The 19214-nt window shown below is 37.5% G+C and overlaps 1 protein-coding gene and 1 pseudogene across 3 annotated transcripts in view; one reads left to right on the forward strand and one right to left on the reverse strand.

Annotated features, from left to right (window-relative positions):
• Nucleotides 1-19214, forward strand: part of Taf4b (TATA-box binding protein associated factor 4b) — a 149305-nt gene that overhangs the window by 35016 nt on the left and 95075 nt on the right. For all 3 annotated transcript variants that reach the window (XM_076554765.1, XM_016001600.3, XM_076554766.1), the window contains 2 exons: nucleotides 6364-6481; nucleotides 7043-7154. In XM_076554765.1, the coding sequence (XP_076410880.1) occupies nucleotides 6364-6481; nucleotides 7043-7154 (230 nt within the window). The remainder of the gene's footprint in view (nucleotides 1-6363; nucleotides 6482-7042; nucleotides 7155-19214) is intronic.
• LOC102908248 (claudin-6-like) lies at nucleotides 465-2135 on the reverse strand (annotated as a pseudogene).

The following is a 19214-nucleotide window of genomic DNA, read 5'->3' on the forward strand; positions in this document are numbered from 1 at the left end:
GAGAAGCAGAGCAAGCCACAGCTACCACCTATTACCTCACCAACTCCACAAATCCTCTGACTGAAATCCTCCAAGTCTTCACCCAAAAGGATCTCAGCTAAACTGCTTTAGTTCCTGTTTCCTCACACCATATAGCCTTTCTCCACCCAGCCATGTCATTTCCTTCAATTAAAGTTGTGTGTGCTTCCCACTGGGATTAAAGGTGTGTGTTCTTCCCACTGGGATTAAAGGTGTGTGCCACTACTGCCTGGCTGTGTTTCTGGTGTGGCCTTGAACTCACAGAGATCCAGATGGATCTCTGCCTCCGGGTGATAAGGTTAAGGGTGTGTACCACCACTGTCTGGCCTCTATGTCTAATCTAGTGGCTGGTTCTGTCCTCTGATCCCTAGGCAGGTTTATTAAGGCACACAATACATCACTACAGATATCCTATTTTTTTTTTTAATTTACAAAGTAAAGCTCTATGTGGGCAGGGAAATGTGCAAAGTTGGAGGTGTCTAAAGCACAGCTGAGACCTGATTTTGGGGAGAGTGCATGGTAACTTTGGTAATGGGATGCAGAGACCAAAGGTTGGAAGACTTTGGGTAGAAACTTAATTAATACCTGCCCTTCCAGGACTGGAATGAAAAGTCTGACCAGGAAGAGTGTGTCTGTCCTGAGTCACCTCCAGCAGCAGCTGTAGCGGCAGCAAGAACTCTTTGGACAGACCATCTTGAGGACGACAGAGGCCAGGTTCACAGGCAGTCTCAAAACAGGTTCCACAGAAGATGCCCAGAGTAAATAAAGACACTAAAAGTATCACCTCTTCCGATGCACAATTTAAAAGTGACAAATGCCAGCAGCAGAGCTAGGTGAAGTCTGGACTTAGGTTGATGCAGGGAAACTGGAGCTGGAGGTCAGTCACAGCTGCATGAGAGCCTGTCTCAAAAAACAGATGGAACCCAGCTAGGGGCAGGGTATCATACAGCTCATTGGTAGAGTGCTTGCCTATCAAATATGTGGGGCCCCAGGTTCAATACCCAGTATTGCAAAACAAAAACAAGAAACAGAAAACAACCCCCAAACTCTTAGACATATTTTCTTGATGGCTCAGCTCAGGGTCCTGAGGTTCCCTGGCCAGTAGAGCCTCGCTCCCCAGTGAGTATTGGACATAATTCTTGGTGGGGTATTTGAAGGGTCCTGGAGAGGCTGAATGTGGGACAGATGTAGAAAAGGCCATGTAATGGCCAGGTTCCCTGGGCCCTCCAGATGAGCAGGCACAACACAGCAGCCTGAGGCTGCCCAGCACAGATAGAGGGAGGTACCCTGTTCTCAGTTTTGAACATCAGATACCAAGGAGTGGTAGAAGTCCTAGATGATGGAGTGGGCCATCCAGCATACAGGAATGAGGGTCAGGACCACAGGGATGACAAAAGATGATCCCAGAGATGAGCACCAGTCGATACTTGGAATTCTTGTCTTCCACACAGGTAGTGCGCTTGGCTCCAGCAAGGTAGACCAGCAGGCCAAGCAGGCCAAGGAGGGTGATGACACCGAGGGCTTTTGCAGCTTGTAGGTCCTGGGGCAGTGCCAGCAGTGAGTCATACACTTTGCACTGCATCTGGCCAGTGCTCTGAACCACACAGAATGTCCACAGCCCCTCTCATACCATCTGGGCCACAATGATGCTGTTGCAGATGAAGACTGTCACCTTCCCCATGGGCAGGGCACAGGACACCAGGGCATTGACACAGCCAAGTGGAGTCAGGATTATCCTCAAGATTGCAGACTGGTAGAGGCCAAGATTCCTAGGTCAAAAGAGAGATTCTTTTCTTGATTGTCAGTCTTAATGCATAAAGGTGCATTCATGAACTTGAAGGCCTGGCCCTAGTACTTCAGAATATGTATGTGATCTCAGATCTCAATTTATATCTGAATTGAAAAATTTATTTTTTTAAGAGTTATTTTCTAGCCTGATTGTGTGGTTCAGGACTATGATCCTAGTCATTCAGAAGGTTGAAGCAGAAAGATCACACACTTTTAAAGCCATCCAAACTAGTTAGTTTTGATACTGTGTCTCAAAAACAGAACAAGCATATAACACAACTTTTATCAAAGAATGATGGCAAGTGAATTATTCCGACTTACATCTCCATTGCTAGGAAGCCTCTTTTACCAATAGTGACAGTAACTGAATTATTTCATCCTATGTTTATTCTCAGTGGAGACACTGGAATGTGCTGTGGGATAATGCTTTTGGACACTGGTTTAAGAAAACACTGATTGGCCAGTAGCCAGGCAGGAAGTATAGGTGGAGTAAGCAGACAAGGAGAATTCTGGGAAGAGGAAAGCTGAGTCAGGAGTCACCAGCCCGCCGTCCAGGAAGCAGTGTGTAATGGCACACAGGTAAAGCCATGGAAAACGTAGCAACATATAGATTAACAAAAATGGACTGAGTTTAAGTGTAAGATCTAGTCAGTAGGAAGCCTTAGCTAATGGCTGAGCAGTTCTAATTAATGTAAGCCTCTGTGTGTTTACTTGGATGTGAGCGGCTACAGACTAGGTGGGGCACAGGAAAACTTTCAGCTACAAATAGTGCCTAACATGGGGCGAGAATTTCCACCTAAACCTGAGAAAGCTTTAAAAAATATGATTCTAAAACAGCTAAAAACAGCTTCGTAGTTGTGTGTCTCAGGCAAGCCCTGAACTACAACATGGTGAGTTTGCAGCAGTGTGTGGGCTTGAATTGCAGCGTAGTGGATTTCTACCACAGTACACAGAGGCATCTCCAAACTGTGCACTATGCTTAGTGGTGGATATAGCTTCTGCTAATACAGACAAGGAAAAAAAGAGAAAAAAGAAAAAAAGGTATCTGGGCTACACACTGCTTTAATGGAGGCCTAGGCCCACTGCTTCTGAGAGTTTAAAAAGTTTTAAAAATAAAGTCTTTAAAGAGAAAGTAAAGGTAATATAAAAAATAAGCCATGTAAAGATAGAAATCACACAGAGTCTGGATCATGTTGTCTTTAGGATTTTTAACTGCAGAGAGACATTTGATTTTAAAAGCTGTTGTGTTAAATTAATATGTATATTTTAAAGGTATCTCAATTTCAAAATTTATGTCTAGGGTACCTTGCTTTGGAAAAGAAGTTATACTTTTGTTTCCACAGAAGATTAGAAACTATGGATTGTTTCCAGGCTAATATGGTTTGACCAGCCAAGACCCCCTGAAAGGTCTCCGATGACACCATGGCCCAGATGATCCAACATCCAGAATGGTTTCAAGGCAGCTGGCTCAGTCAGTATAGCCTCACATACTATTTCAGTCAGGACTTGACCATAATTCTTAATTTTCTCAGGATCCCCATAAGAATACAGTGCCCTTTTCAGCAGGAAGTAGCCTAGAAAACTATGCCCACATTCTCAAAAAATGGATTATGAATGTTTGTCTTTGTTTAGGTTGTTGGTTACAAATTGTTATTGGTCATAGTCAATGTCTTTCTAAAAGAAGAAAGGATATGATATAGAAATATAGGATATAGATATGATATGGTGAAAGGGTAGATTATTGAATCTACTTTAAAAGAGCAACAACTTGTTTGAAATGTTTTACATTCCTATGGATTTTAGTTTATTGACACAAATTTAAAGTTAATTTTGTTATACTGTATGTATATTTCTGCTCTTGTTTAAAGTATTTTGTTTGTGCAACTCATTTGAAATTGTAGTGTATAGTTGAGAAATACAGATTAATAATTAGTTATGATAATCAAACTTATAGCTATGTTAGTTATGTTTTCTAGGTATACATAGATATATTTCAATTAGGTAGGTAATCTTCAAACACTGATTCAAAGACCTACAGAATTTTTAAAATGTTTTAAAAACTTAGATTTTAGCCGGGCGGTGGTGGCGCACGCCTTTAATCCCAGCACTTGGGAGGCAGAGCCAGGCGGATCTCTGTGAGTTCAAGGCCAGCCTGGGCTACCAAGTGAGTTCCAGGAAAGGCGCAAAGCTACACAGAGAAACCCTGTCTCAAAAAGCCAAAAAAAAAAAAAAAAAAAAAAAAAAAAAACTTAGATTTTCTGGACAGTGAGACATACCTGCTCCTAGCAGCACCAATTTACTTCAGAAAGAAAGATAAGCATTGAAGACACTCCATATGGAATTTATCTTCTTGGCAAAAATAGCCATTTGAGCAAGAAACTGCTCTTGCCTGGACTGCTTGAGAAAATGTTATATTGACTGGACATGAAGTACTCATGAAAAAAGTAATCACTGAACTTTGCAAGGCAAAATGGTCCATCAGATTCCTGCTTTGCAAAAGAAACTGCCAAACATTCTACAGGACACAGAAAAAAATGACTAAGAGACTCTAGGCCTATATGGCTGAAGATAGATGCCCCAAAGTTACAGAGGAACTTTGGATGACTGTCTAGGCAGCCAGCTGTCTCTGTCATTCTAGATTTTTGGAAGTTGCTTACAATGCACTTCCTGTTGACTTAGGTAATATTATATCTTTCTGGGATCTTTGATGAAGTTGAATACTAGATAGTTATAATTATAGTTTTCCTTGGTTATGATAAGAGATAAAATAGATATGAAAATTTAGACTCACAAATATCGGATAAATAGAATATCTTCTTTAATTTTACCAAATACAAATAGACTAGATATTGTAACTGTAATTCTTGCTTGATAACTGTTCTATTATATGTAATTTCACTATGTTAAAGTTAAAACCTTCCTTTTTAATTAAACAGAAAAGGGGAAATGCTGTGGCATAATGCTTTTGGACACTGGTTTAATAAAACACTGATTGGCCAGTAGCCAGGCAGGAAGTATAGGTGGAATAAGCAGACAAGGAGAATTCTGGGAAGAGGAAGGCAGAGTCAGGGAGTCACCAGCCTGTTGTTCAGGGAGCAGCATGTAATGGCACACGGGTAAAGCCCTGGAAAACATGGCAACATATCGATTAACAAAAATGGGCTGAGTTTAAGTGTAAGAGCTAGTCAGTAGTTAGCCTGAGCTAATAATGGCTGAGCAGTTTTAATTAATATAAGCCTCTGTGTGTTTACTTGGATGTGAGTGGCTGCAGACTGGGTGGGACACAGGAAAACTCTCAGCTACAGGAATGCTTTGTGTTTCTTATTTTTTGAGACAGGTCTTACTATGTAGCCCTGGCTGGCCTAGAACTCGGAGAGATCCTCCTGCCTCTTGAGTGCTGAGATTAAAAATATGTGCTACATGCCTTGCTTGCTACATTTATTTATTTTTTTTAGTTGCATACAGTTGATTTGTACATTTTTATTACAGATAATTATACAACAAATTGTTTTGGTAAATTTTTACTCAGAAGTATGTATCTTGGGCAGACCTTCACCCTCTGTAATAAACATAGATATATTTAAGAACTTCTAATTATCTTGTTATCAGTAGCTGGCTCAAATACATGATGACTTTTTCTTCTTTGAAGTGAAAGTATTACACTCTGCTTTTCTGTCTGTTCTTTGAAGTTAAAAGTACTAATCTTTGTAGCACTTTAAGTTCTGTTTATCCATAATCATTACTGTATTTCTGTAACTATTATTTGGGAGAACAGTACTTTCTGAAGGGTTTAAGAATGAAACTTTTTAAAAATAGTACATAAAAGTCCTTATCTTTTATAGATATATTTTGAAATATTATGAATAAAAAGGTATTTCCTAAGCAAGGTGGAGGTGGCGCACGCCGTTAATTCCAGCACTTGGGAGGCAGAGGCAACAGATCTCTGTGAATTTGAGGCCAGCCTGGTCTACAGAGCAAGCTCCAGGACAGCCAAGGCTATACAGAGAAACTGTGTCTAGAGAAATAAAAAAACAAACAAACAAAAATTTCTTATATTTGCTATAAAATTGGGAAGTGAGTAAAAGGTATACGTGAAACATGATTATGCAAGAATTAATCATTGTTTAATCTGGATAGTGGTATAAATGGTTTCATTTTCTCTATACTTTTGCATATATTTGAAATTTTCCATGGTAAGTTAAGAAATAAAAACAAGATTTGTATGATTATTTTCTGAAATTTGAATTTTTCTGTAAAAAACAATATTTAATGTATGTGATAATGTTTTACAGTTTTGAATGAGATAATTTTGCTGCATACAAATTAAACTGGGTATGGTGGTATACATCCAAACCCTAGCTAGCATTTAGGAAGCTGAGGCAGGAGATTCCCCATGTTTCAGAGGCCACCCTGGAGATAAATTTTAAGTAGGCATTCTTTCTGTGATAGAGAGAGGTATATATAGCTAGGTAAGAACGAGCTATTACAAATGAAAGCTCTTGCTCATTGCTAAAGCGGGCTTCCTTGGGTGACTGTGATGAACCCTTACTGTTTCAGGTAGTCCAACAGCCTTCAGGAGGCAATGCAAATCAAGTGACCGCCATTTCCTATTCCTCACCATTGACCACTCAGAAATGTGGTCCGAAGACGCCAGTGAACGCTATAGTGCCTACTAGTAAGTTTCCTGCATGTCCATGCTGGCATTCCAGCTTCATCACAGTGCATCTGGAACATGACAGGGCTTGTACCTGTTGTATTAAGAGAAGACTTAATGATTACAGAAACACTATTTTAGGGGTATATATTGTTTTGAAATAAACAACTGCTTATGATATTGTATTGTTAGATAAAACATTCTAGTAGTAAATATGTGTTAAAAATATACCAATATAAATAAAATATTATCAGCATTTTTCTGTAGCTTTTTGTGCATGATGCTTTTTATAATGATGCTAATTCTAAAGACAATTTGAGACTACATAAAAACATAATGTAGAGATCTTTATAACATGATTTCTTATGCAGTCATTACATTCACAAGCCTATTATAATTTAAACACAGTTCTATGGTAGTTTAAGATAGTCTTTGATTATTTCATCTTTACTAAAAACTGCCCTGGATTTTCCTAATGTGACATGATTGTTTTTGTTTTTGTTTTTGTTTTTTTCAATTCTATTTTCTTTCTTTCTTTCTTTTCTTTTCTTTTTTTTTTTTTTTTTTTTTTTTTTTTTACAGCTTCCATCATAAAGCAAATTACTCTGCCTGGAAATAAACTTCTCTCACTTCAAGCTCCAACATCATCTATTCAGAACAATAAAATAAAAGAGAATGGAGCATCATGCTTCAGGTAAAGGAAATCAGCAGTTAAAACTGGGTCTGATGTACGGAGGTAAAATTTTAGGGGGAAAGATGGTAAAGAATAATGTCTAAATAAACAGATAGGAATGCCCTTTAAAAATCCTGACAGAGAGCCATGGTTTGATTCCTAGCACCCACATGGCAATTCCTAACCTTGTGTAACTCCAGTTTCAGTAGATCCAGTGGCCTGGTCTGGCCTCTCTGGGCACAAGGCATTCATGCAATGCACAGACATAAATGCGGGCAATGTAGCAATATACTAATTAAAAATTACTGAATGTAACTTACAAATAACAGGCACAGACCTTCCCTGCTTTTTGCAGTGGATTGACAAACCTGGGAGTTGTCTAGGCTCAGGCACTCTGAGCATGTCCATTGTCACTGCATGCACCCTTCAGGTCATGCACCTCTGTCTCCTGCTTCTGCCAGTCCCTCTTCTTAAGCTTGTCACTGTAGGTACAGGTCATTTTTATTTATTCTTGAATACAAGTCGAATATTATTACTGTTGTCTTCTTTTATTTCCAGTTTTGCTTCTGTAGTTTCACATAATGGCAGTTAGGAATGCTCTGAAAATATTAAATGTAAAATTCTAGAAATAATCCATGTTTTTAATGTGTTGTTCTGAATGGCATGACCAAGTCTAGTGCCATCATGTTTAGCAGGTGACCCATCCCTTGTCTGGTGTGTGCAGAACTGATAAGCTGCCCACTGCTTGGCCAGTCAGGAGGCACCTCAGTTATCAAGGAGTCCGTTCAGGTAGTCTGGGCTGCATCCCGTGCCCTTGTTTCTCTCTTCGCTTTGTCACCTTGTGTAGGCATTGTGTCTTCCATCCGGGTTCTCCAAGGATGAGCACAGGTTAGTGTGAGGACTGAGAAAAACACATAAAACTCTTATTGAAGGGTATTGTTAGAATTAGTACTGATTAGCCTCCCTGTGCCTAATTTACAAACTAAACTTTATTCTAGATTTTTTTTTTTTTTTTTTTTTTTTTGGTTTTTCGAGACAGGGTTTCTCTGTGTAGCTTTGCGCCTTTCCTGGAACTCACTTGGTAGCCCAGGCTGGCCTCGAACTCACAGAGATCCGCCTGGCTCTGCCTCCCGAGTGCTGGGATTAAAGGCGTGCGCCACCACCGCCCGGCTTTATTCTAGATTTTTTATGTGTAGGAAAAAAACATCCTATTCGTATGTAGGGCTTCGTTCTAGGACCCCTTGTTCAATTCCAAAGTCCTTCAATGTTTATCTTTTTATGGGCTACATGTTTTTGATAAAGAGTCTTTTTATTGTAGTTGGTAAACTTTATTATAATAGTTTATGTATAGGAAAAAAACATTATATACGTAGGGCTTAGTTCTAGGACCCCTTGTCCAGTTTCAAAGTCCTTTTGATGTTCATCTTTTTAGGGGCTAGATGTTTTTGATACAAGGTCTTTTTATTGTACTTTTTCTTTTTTATTGTAGCACTCTGAGTTTTTTCTAACTTTAATCTTCAAAAACGGTGTTTCTCCTTTTACATTTCTCTTGCAAAGAATCTCTTTCCATTTATTCTCTAACTTGGACTGTGTTTGCCTTTCTCTGATAGTGTATTTTGTCCTTATAGCAATTGCTACCTCTCCTTTCTCTTTCCTGAAGCCTTTGTTCACCACAAGGCTTGAGGTAGATGCCCATGGCATGTGGGGCAAATATCAGGCATCATAGATAAGTAGCTTTACATTGAGATTTATTTCTCTTTTTCATTTAGGATAGTTTGTAGGTTGAATATTCTGTGTCTTCAGGCTGTGCAGAGGCTGTAGCTATTGTTCTGCATTGGTTTTGAAGGAAACATTGGAAGACAATGCATTTATGCAATAGTGTTTTCCAGTTCAGTGAGTTTTGACAAAAGGCTAAACCCGTGTATGAGGTGCCATAATCAAGATAAAAAGAATATTTTCAACAGCTCAAAAAGGTTTTTGTTCTTTTTTTTTTTTTTTTTATTTTATTAACTACCCAGTCCTCACATTCCACCCTGGGACCCAGACTACCACTGATCTGATTCTTAACATAGGAAGTTAGATTCAGGGTCAAGGTGCTCCCATGTCCTAGCCTCTAAAATTGGAAACTTAGTTCATTAAATCAGTTTTTTCTTGATCTAAATATTTAAAAATGCCAAATTTCCCCAAGTACTGAAGATGAAGAGTTTTGCTTTCCTTTTGCTCTCGTCAGTACTCTGCTTCTTATTTAGTAGTGAGGTTATCCGAGACGATTCTACGTGTTTTGTTTTTCCTTCCCAAGCAGTCTGTGATCAGAGAACATAACCTGAACATTTTCAGTCTTTATAAATTTGCTAGGAAACCTCATTATGGTAAGTCTTGATGACTGTCTCATGAACATTTGGTTTGGGTAGGTTTTTAAATGTTATTTTGTTAAAGGTGGCCAATGCTACCAATGTGATCTGCATCCTAACATTTGTAAAGACTTTTGTAGCTTTTTCTATAACTTACTCAAAGTGAATAATAAAATACCTAACTGTTTGTCAGCTTGCTTCTTTTTCTATTACTCTTGTCAATTTTTACATCATGTATCTCAACTTTTGTTCTTCGGATCCCTCAAGGCACTAGGAATGTGACAGCATGCATAAATGGAGTGGTCAGATAACAAACAGGAATCCACCTGTTTCACTCAATCTGTTTCCATCCCCCAGGGGTTGACATCCTTTCATTTTTGCCTACATTGTTTGTTTGTTTTTAAAAGTGTTTTATAATTGTTACTAATTAAACATTTTGCAACTGACAAAAATGGAAGCCCTCTTTCTTTTTTTTTTAACAGATTATTGTTTTGAGGTATAGTTATTCATCTTTCCCTCAATGGGAATAATTAATAATTAATCAAGTTACTGTAAAGCCAGTGCCTACTTTTTCTAATACTCAGGTTATTTGGAAAATTTCTTATTTTTCTATTGCTGTGAAGGGATGCCATGACCCAAGCAGCTTATAAAGAAAGCATTTAATTGGGGACTTGCTACAGTTTCAGAGAGTAATTCCATGACCATCGTGATGGAGAGCTTGGCATCAGGCTGTATGTCTGTCTGTCTGCCTGCCTTGGTGCCAGAGCAGTAGCGGAGAACCTACATCTGATGCAAAAGAGGAGGCAGGAAGAGAGCTGGAGATGGGACCTAGCATAGGCCTTTGAAACCTCAAAGCCTGCCTCCTGTGATCTGCCTTCTCTGACAAGGCCACACCTCCTAGTCCTTCCTGAATAGTCCACCAATTGGAAACCAAGTGTTCACACATAGGAGCCTATGGGGGCATTCTCCTGCAAACAACTACAGGAGGGTTTTGTGGTTTCCCTCTAGAAAGAATTAATTCAGAGGCCTGAAGGGAACCCTAAGGGGTCATCTCAATCTAAGCTGTGAAGCAGCTCCTTTGAAGCCACTTGTCAACTTTCTAAGACATTAACTTTGGTGACCCCCATCAGGTAGTCCCTCAAGATTTCAGTGGGGACGTATACTGCTTTTCTTTCCTTGCTGGACTGTGAACCCCAAGTTTCATTGCCCTGGTACTTTAAATTTATTGTACTTTGCATAGAACTCCCTCCTCTCCCCACCAGGGGCTTGGCTTCTTTAATATTTCCTTGAATGCTTCATTAGTAAACAGCTCACTGCTTTATATGGTTCATAGCCCATGCCTTGGACACTCTGAGTTCTAACTTTCTGTCTTTGTCTTCACAGAATTACCTGGTGCTCTCTTTGCTTTTCTGCCCCTTAGCTGCTGCTGGTTTTGTGTCTGTTTAGTGTCTTGTCCATATCATGAATTTGCATATAATCAAGGAAAAGACTAGATTGAGAAATGGATCTGCTTCAGTGAGGCTCTGGGCTTGGAACTGATTCCTCAATATCTGGGTCCCTTTGCAGCTTCCTAATTAATCCCTTTACAGAAAACATTGAAGAATAGTTGTGCTTTATCAGTTTTTCATATGTATATACATATGAATACACACACACACACACACACACATATCCTGATAAGATACTAGTCTACAAACAGTCAGTTGTGTTTTAGCATATGTAGATTGTGTATAAACCTGACAGCTTTCATAGTTTTTGTTCAGATATACAGTTAGTGTTTTACAGGTCATGTTTATATGGTATAGTTTGGTCTGACATTTTTAATTTTAAAGTAATTGAATTTGCTAACTTTTTGAAGTCCTTAGACATTGTTTAAGAGAGCCTCCAACTAGAGTGTGAGTAGTCTTTACTGTTGCCTTTTCCAACTTTTACTTCTATTTAAATATTTAAATATTCCTGTCAGCAGGATTTGTTAAGTTTTCTTGTGTTGTGGACTAGGGTTCCTCTTTCCAATTTGGAGAATCACTGACCCACACCATCTCTTATATGTATTTCAGGGGGCATTTAAGGGCTTAAATTTTCAGTTAGCAAATAACCCACCTGGCGTCTTTCCTCCCATCCTTGTTATCATGCCTACTATTGGGTGGGGGTATGATCTTGCACTCTGTAGCCCACGCTGAAGAATAAAGTGCTGTGCAGAACACAGTGCTTTTGGGGCCCTCTACAAGTGCCAGGTAAATAGAAAAAAACACTTGCAGTTCTCCTGCTGTGGCCTTCTGATCTCTGGGGTTTCTGGCACCTGATACCATGCCTGCTGCCTCTGCCTTCTGTCCTTGTCTTCCTTGTTTTCATTCCTCTCTCCCTCTTCCTTCTTTTGGCTGTACGTAGGCTTTTGCCATTCCCTGTACACTGAAAGCTCAGCTTGTTGAGTACCCCAATCTCTGTAGGGTTTTAGTTGGCCTGACTTTGAGTTCACAGGTCTTTTTAATACCTTTAATAAAGTTTTGTCATTTATTTATATAGATGTATACGATTTTGTTGTAAATATCCAATAGATGTGGTATTTCTAAGTACCTTTTTGTTATTGCAAGTAATAGTTTTGATAATTGCCTTTTCTTTTACTAATATAAAGAAACTCATGGTTGTAAAAAGATTTTACCAATGCTCTTTCTTATCATTTCCAATATTCTAAGATTATTTTAGGTTATGTAGACTGATGTCAGGAATAAGATTTTAATTATGGATGTATGGATGACATTTGTGGGGCTTTCAGCGCTTTAAAGATGTCATTACATTGTTTCATGGTGTTCATGTATGTGTTCACATTTAGAGATGGGGATGTACAGCAAAGTCATCCTGAGTCACATTATAGGGGGAAGCAACATGGTTGGAATTTCAGTGACTTCAACCATTGCATGATCAAATGTTGGATACTAATATTTAAATCTGAGTATGTATTAATGCAATGATTATCTAAGGGGAACATTTAGAAATGAAAACTGTAGTTGAAATTTTAACTTTAGTGTTTGGGTAAGTCAGAATTGACCTGAGGATCTAAATTTGGTTTTCTTAATTCCATACAAGATTTATCATTGTGGTAGGAACCAGAGACGAATGGAGGCCACTTTATTCCAGTTCTCATCCAGACAGCTCAAGATACTTCTTCCCACTGTGTCAGAGACTTGTATTAGCCACAGGGAATTGCCTAGGAGGCCGTTCTTCAGGATGTGCTCACTGCTGGTTTTCATGGTGCTTTAAAAATGTTTTTTGACGGATTCTGTGGCTACAATGATGATTTACGCTGAGCAGTCTAATTCTGGTGTTGTATAATTGCTCTTCAGTAAATCTAGTCCACCTATATGCAGAAATGTAAGAACAAGAGGTTTCTAACCTTTTGCTCACTTTTGTTTTGATTGCTTAATTCCACATATGTGTGTAGGCAGTGAGCAGTAATGCATTATTATTATGTTGTAAATTTCTCCCAATCTTTTAGCTTTAACTTTGTTTATAATGTCTTTCATATAGGGAATTTTAAAATCATGTTATGACTTTTGAATTCTAAAACATCTTCCCTATTTTGAGCTCCTAGTGATGTGCTTCTGTGTTTTGTTTTTACTTTTACACCTTCAGTTCTTGATAGTAACTTTTCCCAATGGATTTTTGTCTTCAACATTAGTCACTAGGAGTGCTTTACCTTTCTGATTTGAAATGCCATCATGGTCATAAATTTGTTTTATATGAAGGCACATTTCATTTAAGTAACACTACTTTAATTTTATTTTATGTTACTATTTGGATGTTTTCAATTTTGGGGTTTTGTTTTGTTTTTGTTTTTCAAGACAAGGTTTTTCTGTGTAGCTTTGGAATCTGTCTTGGAACTCAACCCATAGAATAGGCTGGCCTCGAACTCACAGACATCCACCTGCCTCTGCCTCCCAAGTGCTAGGATTAAAGGCGTGTGCCACCACTGCCCGGCTGGATGTTTGCAATTTTAAATTGATGGGGGGGGGGGCGCGGCAGCATGTGTGGAACAGCATGTATGTAGAAGTTAGAAGACAACTTTGTAGAATTGGTTCCCTCCTTCCACCTTTACATGGGCTTTAGGAATTGAATTCCGGTGGCTAGGCTTACATTGTAGGGCAGCAAATGCCTTTACCTGATGAGCTATCTTATGGGCCCTCTTACTGTTGTTATAGCTGATCTCCTCACTGGGGCTTTTTTTTTTTTAAGTTAACTCCCTTACTCTGGTACTTTTTTAAAAATCAAAAGTACCCTGGTATTATTTGTTCTTTTCCTCTTGAACATGAATTTTAGGATCAGCTTCAAAGTCCCATGAAAATAATATATTGAGATCATTTGATTAGGTTAATTTAGGAAACACTGACTTTTTGATATTTAGAGGATTTTGCACGTAGATCCATGGTTATATTTATTAGATTTTTTTTTCGTAGCTAGAAGGAAACCTGTTCACAGTTACATAAGTAATTTGAAAGGTTATTTTCCATAGTCAGGGAAGTTAATCAAGAGTGTTAGTATTAGAGTCCCAGTCTCTAGGTTTAAAATTTTGTTCCCACAGTGGTTGTAGTCATGGAATATACCGAAAGCTGCCCCTAGTCTTCATACAGAGGCCTGTACATTTCACAATCCTTTAGAGAGACTTTACCTAGCCAATTACTATAAAGTTACTTCTTCAGACATCTGTGTTGTGTCTGAGGTATTTACCTAACTTACCCATTTGTTTGTTTATCCTTCTGTGTATATTTCCCTCTCTCCTTTATTATCTATGAACATTTACATTATTACTTGTGCATGTGTGTGTTCGCTTGAAAATTAGGAGTGTTTATAATCTTACCTATTTTTAGATACTTTAAAAAATTTTATGAGTTCTTTTGTTCAGCTTCTATTTAAAACATTTATAAATTATTATATATTTAGTATTTATTGTATGTGCAGTGTGTATTTGTGGGTGTGTACATGTGGATGCACGTTTATATGTATGAATGTGGGCACAAGTGCCAAAGTGTGAGTGTAGAGGTCAGAAGACAACCATACATGTCAGTGTCTACCTTCCACTTTGTTTGAGATGGGGTTTCTTTATTGTCTATCCAGTTAGCTGTCCTGAGATTCTGGGGATTCTCTTGTCTCCATCTGTCATTTCATTATGAACCCTGAGATTACAGGTGCTTGTACTACACATGTGGCTTTTGTGTGGGTTCTGAAAATTTGAATCAGGTCTTCACACTTAATGTGGCAAGCACCTCCACCCACTTAGCAATCTTCTGAGAGTCCCCCCCTCTTTAAATATACTTAAAAATATTTTTCAATGAATATATTCATTATATATAATGTTGTACTATATAAAAGTATATTTATATGTATATATTATATATTGACCGTATTCCTCTTATGCCTACATTTTCCTTTCTTCTAGTAATCTTTTTTGTACCCTTAGAAAATTTTGCCACTAATTTATTGTCATATATTTATAAATGATTTTATGTAGTTATAATCTAGGAATCATAAAAAAGAGAAAACATATTTGTCTTTTTGAGACCAGCTTAATTTGCTTAAAATGATTATCTCCACCTGCATCCATTTTCTTAAAATGATAAAACTTCTTTCCTTATGTCTGAAAAATATCAATTGCATTTTTCGTTTCTCCTCTTCAGTTGTTGGCAACCTGGGTTGGTTCCATAATACAGCTATTGTACATGCAATAATTTGATGTGCATCTCTGTGATGTGTTGAATTTGGAGTCCTTTCTGTAAATACTCAGCTGAGTCATATTGTAACTCCATTTTTGCCCATTTCAGAAACCTCTATATTGATTTCCATAGTGTCTGGACTAGATTGCATTCTCGCCAGCAGTGTATAAAGTTTCTCCTCTATTCATGTCTTTGCCAACATTTTTTATTTACTTTCTTCTTGACTCTTATTTTGACTGGGTGACATGAAATCCTATTGTAGTTTTAATTTATTTTTTATTCTTTGAGAAATGTCTTTTCATTTCATAAGCTAATTTATTTATTGGGTTATTTGATTTCTTTTTGTTTAGTCTTTGTATGTTCTAGATATTAATACTCTGTCAGATACCTATTCAGCAAAGATTTCCTCTCATTCTGTAGGTTGTGTTATTACCTTTTAATGCTTTCCTTTTCTGTGCAGAAACCTTTCAATTTCATGAGGCCCCATTGGTCAGCTGTTTATATTATTTTCTGAGTGTTCCCCTACATTTTCCTCTAATGATTTCAGAGTTTTAAGTCTTACGTTAAGGTCTTTGATATCCTTTGAGTTCATTTTCTTAGAGGGCAAGAGGTAGAGATCTACTTCCATTCTTCTCTGTGTGGATATATTAGTTTTCCTAGCACCATTAAAGTATATACTACAGTGTTTTATTTTTGGTGTCTTTATTTAAATCAGCTGTCTTACTTTGCACTGAGGTGTGCTTTAAAAATATTTTGTAGTAATTTGGATCATATGTAATCTTAAACATATTGCAGTGTGTTTAAGAAATTTGTGCTTTTTTGGAAATAGTATTACTGCTGCTTATTCCAAATGAAACTAAAAAACAGACCCTTAATGTTGACTTATATTAAGTAAGAAAGAACAGTAGTATAATGCCATTAGAACCAGTCTTAACTAAACTAGATTGGATTTAGTAATACAGACTGATGTCTTCATTTTTTTTTGTTTTTTTGTTCAGAGGTATCTCATTAATCTAAATTTATGTTGTGGATTTGTGACTTTTTCACTAGGAAATCCTATTTTGTATTTAGTTTCTTGGTGTATCTGGGATGATTTTTAGAGGTCATATAGTGTTTAAAACACCAGAGGGCACCAGAGATTCAGGTTTCATTTAGAACAAGATGATAATGTTATTTCATAGTTTGTATTACTGCTAAATCTGATACTCAGTTTTTCCATATTGCAAGGGTAATCAAGTTCTCTAATATATTTTAAATGTGTTTAAACATATGCATCTTGCCTTGTGTATTGTGTGTTGTGCATACAAATCCATTAATAGTATGTATTGTTGATGTGCTGCTGATATAGTGTCATTTCAGGCTAGTGATTTTTTTTTAAAGGAGGGAAAACAATGTTTGTTGGAGCTCCAAACAATGTTTGAAGCTAGTAAGGAGGCGGAGAAAACACATTCATGTTAGCTAAGCCCACTTTAGATTAGACATGCTGTTAAAATCCAACTAAAAGATGGAAGCTAGACGTCTGACATACTGACATGGAGATGAGACCATGAAGTCTTTCAAAGCTGTTGAACACTATTCTGTACAGAACACTATCTACAATTACCATACATTTGATATTGAGTGAGTGAATTTATTGTGCACATGGCAATTAAAAGAACATAATAAATATCAGCTAAATACCACCATCAAATCAGATATTTACAATGTTCAGAAATAACTGGGGAAGCCCTGATAACAGTCGTGCTGGAGTAACCATTTGAGAGTCCTAAGCAGAACAGAGAGTTCTCTCCTTGAATGAGCTTCCAGCTTCCCATTCTACTGTAGGGATTTTTATAACATAGGATAGCAAATTGTAACTGCCATTAAAAATTCTAGGTGCAATTTCTTAACGCCTTAGCTGCTGTTGTGTTTCTTTCTTTCTGTCATAAATAGAGGGAGTCAACCTGCCACAACAAAGGGTCTTGAAGGCACTCGTGATAAACCTGCTTGAGTCTGAGATTAGCGGACCTGTCTTGCTTTCAGAAGCAAGTACAGACAATACATGGCAATTTACTAATATGATTTGTATTGCAAACTTAGTTTATCATGGTGAATGATGTTTAGGAAAAATTACTTTTTTGCTAAACACAAATATAACATAAACATAATGAACTGATGAAAAACCTTAGAGGTGAGCACACCATGAGCAAAGGTTAAAGCTGTGTGGGCTGGAGTTAGTTTTGTTGGTCATGCCTATCCCTGAGAAAGATCAAAGACATTGATAATGCTGTTGTTATTCATGCTACAAATTTCTTAGCAGAACTAATGTAATAGGTATAAATGTAGGAAAAGACTAACAGATACATTTTGAACTGCCTTAACATTTGCTAGTATATCATAATTTCAGAATTACCTAAGGAATTTGAAGAATTTTTTATTCCAGGCTTACCCAGAATGAAATATCCGGAGACTAGAATAACTGGAATCTGTTTTAACAACATTTTAGGTTTGTCTGCTAATTGCCACAGTTTAATAAGTACCTACTGTTCATTATTAGCCCTTTGCACTGTATAAGCTGTTGATGCTTCTAAAATGATGGCGGTGAAGCATCTGCTTCCTCAGAGACTAGCTGTGGCTAGCTTGTGCCACCTCAGCGTGTTAGCGGCCACTTACTCTTTATCCTCGACACATTCACTTACATTAAATAAAGAGAAAGGAAAGGGGTAATTAAAAGAGAAAGATTGTTCTTAATGAGGTAGTACAAACCGTTTTGTCAGCCCTTGACACTGGGGACATACCTGTTTAATAGTCAGGGTGACAGAACCCTCTGCTGTATGTTATGGTGATGTGATTTTCTCAATAGTTTCTTGTGCTTGCATTTGGATTGTGAGCTCAGTTGACCACTTTTTATTATACACCATTTGACTGAAATGGACAAATGACAGACAAACTACTGTTATGCTTACTAGAGGATTTAGCATTTTAATGAAAATGAATAAAATAAAAATTTTTCAATAATAAAGTTTGGGGTTTTAAGCAAAATTAAAATTTTGGAAAAAGTATGTCTACCATCATAAAATTGATAGCTTATCAGCACTTACATATTCTAACATAGTTGTTGGAAATGCTGGTATGAGTTTAGTTTTGTATAGTAATCTTAATTTAAATAACTGAATGAACAGCTGTTTTCCAGTTTGCGAGTACATAATTTTACTAATGAGTGTGAAAGTATAAGACTCAAAGTGTATTTTAGGGAGGTTTATGAAAAGAGAGGATGGCACTGGTTCTACTCTTTTTTGCTCATTTTTAAATTTTATATTGCTTACATTTAAAGTTATTTATTTTTATCATGATAGGCTTATTATTTTATCCTTAAATTATATACATGTTTAGTTTCTAATACAGTTTTAATTTCTAATGGCTTTCATTCAAGCACACTTAAGAGATATGGTTTCATCTTCATTTTTTAGATGGGACAACTGATGAGTAGAGATGAGAACATTCACACTTACCATTATAGGGCACCTTACCATTATAGGGCAGAGTCTACAAACCTTGGTGTCTCTAGCTCTAGAACCAATACTCTTAATTTTTATAGCTTGGCGCGTTCTTATCATACAGGTGTGCTTTTTAAGGAATAAAACAGGGCTGATGATGAGGTGACTGAGTAGATAAAGTGCTGGTCGTTTGAGTCTGGGGACCCGAGTTGATCACAGGAGTAAAGATGGAAGGAAGAAGTGACTCCACAGAGCTGTTCTTTGACCTTCATGTATGCCTCCTCTCTCCTCACTCCCACTCCCACTCCCTCTCCCTCTCCCTCTCCCTCTCCCCCCTCCCTCTCCCCCCTCCCTCTCTCTCTCTCTCTCTCTCTCTCTCTCTCTCTCTCTCTCTCTCTCTCTCTCTCTCTCTCTCTCACACACACACACACACACACACACACACACACACACACACACAATTTTAGAAGTTAATCTTTAAAAATCACAACATCTTTAAACTAAAAACCTCTTAGATTTCTGATTTTCATGATACTGATTAGAAACCAT

Source organism: Peromyscus maniculatus, chromosome 19 (genome assembly GCF_049852395.1).
Source record: "Peromyscus maniculatus bairdii isolate BWxNUB_F1_BW_parent chromosome 19, HU_Pman_BW_mat_3.1, whole genome shotgun sequence".
NCBI lineage: Eukaryota > Metazoa > Chordata > Mammalia > Rodentia > Cricetidae > Peromyscus > Peromyscus maniculatus.